At 36.9% G+C, this 6,404-nt stretch overlaps 1 protein-coding gene across 3 annotated transcripts; it reads right to left on the bottom strand.

Moving 5' to 3' along the window:
- Window positions 1-3,662: 3,662 nt before the first annotated feature.
- On the bottom strand, window positions 3,663-5,776 carry LOC103453447 (autophagy-related protein 8f). 3 transcript variants are annotated; one of them, XM_008392990.4, is made up of 6 exons: window positions 5,547-5,776; window positions 5,194-5,235; window positions 5,028-5,083; window positions 4,683-4,735; window positions 4,119-4,237; window positions 3,663-4,024 (listed from the first exon to the last, which is right to left on the bottom strand). In XM_008392990.4, the coding sequence occupies exons 2-6, from the start codon at window positions 5,228-5,230 to the stop codon at window positions 3,912-3,914; spliced, it is 378 nt and encodes a 125-aa protein (XP_008391212.1). In that variant the 5' UTR covers window positions 5,231-5,235; window positions 5,547-5,776; the 3' UTR covers window positions 3,663-3,911. The 3 variants fall into 3 exon arrangements, with proteins under 3 accessions (XP_008391212.1, XP_008391211.1, XP_070679550.1); XM_008392989.4 differs by having other exon boundaries at window positions 5,525-5,696; XM_070823449.1 differs by lacking the exon at window positions 5,547-5,776 and adding an exon at window positions 5,324-5,515.
- Between the last annotated feature and the right edge of the window lie 628 nt (window positions 5,777-6,404).

Genomic DNA, 6,404 nt, shown 5'->3' with positions numbered 1-6,404 from the left:
CTACTCCCCAGAGTACAGGTCCATTGTTGGTGGTTTACAGTATTTGACATGGACAAGACCAAATCTTTCATTTGCAGTTAATCAAATATGTCAATTCATGCGTGCTCCTAGAGAACAACACATGCAAGCTGCAAAAAGGGTTCTTAGATATCTCAAAGGAACTGTCTCTGAAGGTATTTGGTTTTAAAAGGATGACAACAAACTTAATGCATGCTCTGATGTTGACTGGGCAGGGCGCACTATTGATAGGTACTCAACTAATGGCTACTGTGTATTTCTGGGATCAAACCTCATCAGATGGACTGCCAAGAAATACTGTAGTAGCAAGATCATCTACTAAAGCAAAATATCGTTATTTAGCACACACAGTTGCAGAACTCACTTGGTTCTGCAAAACTTTTCATGACATTGGTTTTCCACTCTTTCAGGTTCCTAACCTATGGTTGGACAACATTTAAGTTATCTCACCTGCTGCAAATCCAGTGTTTCATGCAAGAACAAAACATGTTGAAATCAACCATCACTATATCAGGGAACTGGTCTCATCAAAGTTGAATTTGTCTGCAGTCAAGATCAATTGGCAGACATTCATACCAAATCCTTATCTAGAAGCAGGTTTAGCTATCTCAAATCCAAGGTTCCTCTTGGAACCAATGTTGATACCAAGCTTAGCTTAAGGGGGTGTTTAAGGAAGATGTCAAATCATCCAAAACTGATACTAGTTTGTTATAATAGTAAACAGTTAGTTGTGGTAATTGTGTAGTTAGTTGTAAAAGTTAAGGGTACTATTGTAATTAGCCTTTGGCTATATATACTATCTTGTATTGTCCTAAATTAATTATTCAATGAAATGAAAGTTTTACACAGTGAATCTCAGTTTCTATATCCAATACCCATTACGAATTAGAATATGCTTGGCATCGGTTACCAAACAGTTCGAGGTTATCAGTTTCGTGTATTTTTCAGTATTCGTTTCAGAATTTTTTTGGTCAAGTTAGGTATTTTGGTACAAAACGCTGACCCTAAGGTTGAGTTCGACCAATCTCCCATAAATAATTGACCTAAAAAAATCAAGCAGTCCATCAACATTTTCTCCTTCAAATTTGTTACACTATTCTTTTTAACATTTCACACTGCGCATGACCGAAGCCCGCATATACCTAAACTTCTCAAGGCATGTTAGAATTCCTGCTTAAATCCATTTTTTTGTCTCAATTAGCTTAAATTACTTAATAACTCATTAATTTCAAAAACAAAAAGGAATTCAAGAAGGTCCTTGGACTATCTCCAATTTTAGCCCTCAAAATATATTTTTCCAAGGAATAATAACGGCTAAATTTTTCCGTCTCCAACCATGGAGGACTAAATATTACCTTCTCTATATTTTTATTACTTAATATGCCTGAGCACTTATTATCAAGTTGTTGGCTTCATGAAAAGGAAATGACCACGTGCCCGGGGGTTGACACTTTTAAGCCCTTACGGGGACTAAGACTATCTCCAGTGGAGAGCAATAAGGGTGCGTTTGTTGCACCGGACTATCTTGGACTGGACTAGCTTCAGGGACTAAGTTGGACTGACTTAACATGGACTAAGTAGTATAAGAATAATGAAGCGTTTGATGCAGTACCGGACTGGCAAGCGGACTAAAATATTTTTGGAATTTGATATTTTGTATACCAACATTTTCTCTCTCTCACCATTTATCAAACCTTTTTCTGTAGAATGTCGAGCACAGAACCAAAAAGTCCAACTCAAACCCATAATCAAATAAAATACTGAACGTGGAAAAACCATAGTTGTCAGCTTGTCTCTCCAGTAAAATCCAATTCTAAATATTCAAAATCAAAACATCTCTCTAATAAAACCAATTCTAAATATTCAAAACCAAAACACAAAAATCAAAATCCTAAAAATTATCTTTCTATAATCGAGTTGCATCGCCTTGCACCTCTCTCTCTGAAATTTGCAGATTCTGTTTATTTTTTATCTAGAAAAAAGCGAAAGATATAAACCATTTCAATTTCATCAAAATATATTTCAACTCCGACATATTTCATCTGGAACTGAAAATAACACACGCTCATATATATAAACCCCAAAAGCAAAAGAATTGCAAATGAGAGTCGGAGAGAATTACAACTTCTTCCTTTTCTCTCTGGTTCAGTGTTAACGAAAGCTCTACACATATCAATGGCGAATTTAACAAAGAAACAATTTTGCAATCCAAAATTGACCAAACCACTCTCAAATTTAAGCTAAACAATCATCAAATCATTAGAACTATAAAAAATTAAACATTACCCACTAAAAATAAATCAAAACAATTTTTGGATCCTCATCAACTCACCCCCTGTCATAGCCTTTTTGGGCTTCCCAGGACCTAGATCTGGCCGACCCAGATGACTCAAACAACGAGGTAATCGTTGGAGATGAAGTAGTTGACAAGTTCGGCGTCAGAGATGAAGTCATACCCGAAGCCTTTGTCGTCGAAATCAAGGTCGAGGAGGTGAATCGAGTAGGATGATGTGATGTATCGTCGCAATCGAGGTTGAGGAGGTGAATTAAGCAGAACGAAGCGAGGTTCTTAGCTAATCCCATGGTTTTTGGGGGGACTCGTGAAGACCAGTTAGCGACATCTCTAGTGAAAGCAAGTCCTAGTTAATCTCATTAACACTAGTCTCCCTAGGAAACAAACACTGCACTAGACTAATATTTAATCTAGTCTAGTCCAATTAGAGTTAAGACTGGCAAACAAACGCCCCCTAAAGGTCTAAAAGCAAAACAATGACTTAATTTGCTCAAAAACTCATGTCCAATGGCTAGGTATAACTCTATGGAGCCCATCAGACTATTTGGCCAAAAGGGCATCAGGCTGGCCAAATGTAGCCCTCTCTTAGCCCTTTTTTGGCCAAGCTCGTCATTTGCAATAGTTGATTCAAATTCGACGACTAGATTTAAAAACTTTCAATGGTAGTTTACCTAAATTAACCATTAAATTTAAATAACAAGATTAAAATAACAAATTATTGAGAGAGCTAAAAAATAGCCCCTTCGATTGAAGATGGTATATAAATTGGTCTGGCACTATTCATTGAAAAATAATTTCTTGCAATGCTATAATCTAGACAAGAGATCAACATAGCCTCTTCGGTTGGAGATGGCCTATGAGTCCCAAAATCTGCCCATTTTCAAATACGCTTTGATCGGGGATTGTTTTGTTCAATTTTTGGTTAATAATGCCCTTGGTTAGAGGTGGTCTTGGGGATTGTTTTGTTCAATTTTGGGTTAATAATGCCCTCGGTTAGAGGTGGTCTTAGGTTCTTGAGTTCGGGTGGCCTGGACAGCCACGGGAAGCGCTCCATATGCAGCTGAATCTCCCTACTCTCTTTTTTCCATGAATAATTCTAGTCTTTGCTTTCTTCGGTTACCATTCACATTTTCATCCTGGCAATAGAAACAGAGGGCGGCAGTGAGTGCCGGGCAAGGCACCCAAAAATATGCAGAGGTTGAGGTTTTAGGCAGCAAAACTAATGTCATAAAACCCATGAGTACACGTTGTAAGAACTAGGAAGTCAAAGATGCAACAAGAAAGCTCGGCATATTATATACGTTTTATAGCATATACTCTAATAAACTTTTATCAAAGTCGCACCCCGACATAACCATGGCCAGCAAAAACTAGCAGTGATCAGAGATCTTCATTCAATAATTACGAACTGAAACAAGCGTAAATTTTAATCGTAAACCAGAACTTCGAGATTCTGTACAATATGTGACTATACATATTAACACCGCGAAGGTGTTTATATAGTAGGCATAATAACAGAAGCATCAGCATAAGGAAAGGAAGATGGCAGAGATGAAATCAAACATGCCGGGAATGGACGAAGATTGGTGTATGTAAATAATCAGGGGCTACACAGTGGAATCTGATAACCAAATGTATTCTCACCGCTGTACGTGACATAGAGAAACCCGTCTTCATCCTTCTTCTCTTCATATATGGCAGACATAATTGCACCTGCAAAGACGTAAGACATTATAGGTTGGTGATGTTCAATCGAAAGGCCAAGCAGACAGCAGCATCCTCCAATGGACAATATCACAAAACTTACCTGTTGGTGGGAGCACATTGTCCACAAATATAAAGATTGCCTTTTCTGCACTTAACTTGATCCTTTTGCGGATAACATAAACAAATTGTCCCACAGTTAGATCGGCCGGGACAAGGTACCTGTAATTTTCAGATTCAGTTTATAGTTAAAGAAACAGTGGCAGTAGGATATTGTCATATTACCATAATGACTATTATCCATGAGAAATCATTTTACCAAGGGCGATGATCACACAAACAAAGAAAACCCTACTTCAGCCACTAAAGAATTCGGTAACCAAAGAGAAAATGGATACTGTCCTATGATACATAAAGACAATTATCAACGACGAAATCATTTTACGAAGGACGATGATCACACAAATAAAGAAAACCCTACTTCAGCCATTGTAAGAATTAGATAATCAAAGAGAAGGAATTACTTAAAATGTTGGTCCGAAACTAGAAAGATGTCAACTTTGCTAAAAATCGAATAAACAAGACGGAATCAAAGAGCAGCAAACTGAACCAGGGAACATAACAAACGCATTTAACACATTCAATACTACGAAGAAGAAAAGCTTACTTTTTCTTATCAATGTTTGGGATATCACTTCTTTCTACCTTCTCCACAATCACCTTGAAATAGTAATAAAAAGATTTTAGATAACAAAATCTCGTCCTCGATATCGTCGAGGAAACTGGTAACAAATACGAAATCAACTTCTCAATATCTAAGGCTGATAATCTAATTAATACGGACACCGGCATTAATTTTAAACGCTAATTTGGTACCAGTAGACCAGATTATTATGAATTAACACAGAACCATCCTAATCCTTTACTGCACTAAACAGGTTTTTTACTTTCTGATCACATCTTGGACAATAATTGTTAATTAGGTAATCGTAATTGGAACTGAAATTCTTACTGGAATTCTATCTGGGTATTTATCTCTGATCCTAGCAGCCTCTGCCCGTCTCTTCTCTGAAGATTTGAACACCAAAACCACATAAATGCAAAAATTAATTCACTATTTCTTTCTTCCCATAAACTGAAAACAGTGTCAATTTAATCTGTAAAATACTGGTACAAACCCAGATCATGTTCTTGCTTGAAGTAACTCTTTGCCATTTGACCTGAAATTACCATCCATCACATAAGAAAAAATTAAAAACCAAATACAATCCAATCAAGTAAACAACATGTTCATCTGCTTATGATTGCATGGATAATAAAAGATTAAAATCCTCCATAGATTAACCAGAAAATACTGATTGCCCATCAAATTCCACCATCCAAATTCAAATTTTCACATACAGGAAGATAATCACAACTGTTTTCTGGGTCGTTAAAAAAATTCTCAACTTATTAAATTAACTATATCAGGGGAAAAAATTAAAACGAATTAGCATATGAAAATCGAACCTCGAGAAGTACGAAGACTAACCCAGTACGGAATAAAAGAGCTTTTTGGATTTTTGATCAGAAAAGTCCACGAAATTCCGTAGGGTTTCGTTGATGATGATAATACAATGTGAGGAAAGCTTGATCTTTTTTCGTATTTATATTAAAATGTAATTATCTATTTAACTATAGTAATTAGAATTTAAGAATTGAAGGTTTCTTTTAGGTTTATCCGTCCAAGCATTGTTTAGTGCACACGTGGCCAACTGCCCCGCCACTTAGAAGAGAAGAGAAGAGAAGAGAAGGTCTCTCCTCACAGCTCACTATCATTGACATTTGGGAAACAGTGTTATTGTGGGTCCCAGGCTCTCACAGTCTGGTCCGTCCGATTAGAGGTTTGTTTTCAAGATGGAAACTTAGATGAAGTAGACGCCATTATTTAAGAAACGGTGATGGGTCCAGCGCCGCTATTAACGGGACACGAGGTTTAGGATCATAAAGTCATCTCCAACCGATTCGGTCAAAAGATTATAGAGTTAAAAATAGATCAAAATGACATGAAAATCGTTTCTAATCGAGAACTAGTCAAAAGAACTTGTGGACCCCATCGAGCCAAAAATGAGAAATCAAGCCAATCGGCTGGCCCTAAGGAGCCGGCCAAAAATTCAAAAGTCAACGGCTACCTGGCATAAGCATGACGCCAGCCAGCAACGGCTAGCTAACATCATGCTAATGCCAGGTTACCGTTGCATTTGAAATTTTTCTTTTTCAGGACAAATTTAAAAAAAAAAAATTGTTTCTTGTCCTATAACTACCTAAGCCATTAAACAACACAATCTCCACCCTAGTACTACTTTGGGGAGTTATTCAAACTTAAACAACATTAAAAAAAAAATATTTA

This window comes from Malus domestica, chromosome 06 (genome assembly GCF_042453785.1).
Source record: "Malus domestica chromosome 06, GDT2T_hap1".
NCBI classification, from domain to species: domain Eukaryota; kingdom Viridiplantae; phylum Streptophyta; class Magnoliopsida; order Rosales; family Rosaceae; genus Malus; species Malus domestica.
Note: the sequence above shows the minus strand (reverse complement) of the source record. Positions and strands in the feature narration are given on the sequence as shown.

Coding starts and splice junctions, on each gene's coding strand:
- LOC103453447 (XM_070823449.1), bottom strand. CDS start 5,381: ATGGGCAATCAGTATTTTCTGGTTAATCTATGGAGGATTTTAATCTTT. Junction 5,084..5,193: donor CAAGCAAGAACATGATCTGG/GTTTGTACCAGT, acceptor TCAAATCTTCAG/AGAAGAGACGGGCAGAGGCT. Junction 4,736..5,027: donor AATACCCAGATAGAATTCCA/GTAAGAATTTCA, acceptor TACTATTTCAAG/GTGATTGTGGAGAAGGTAGA.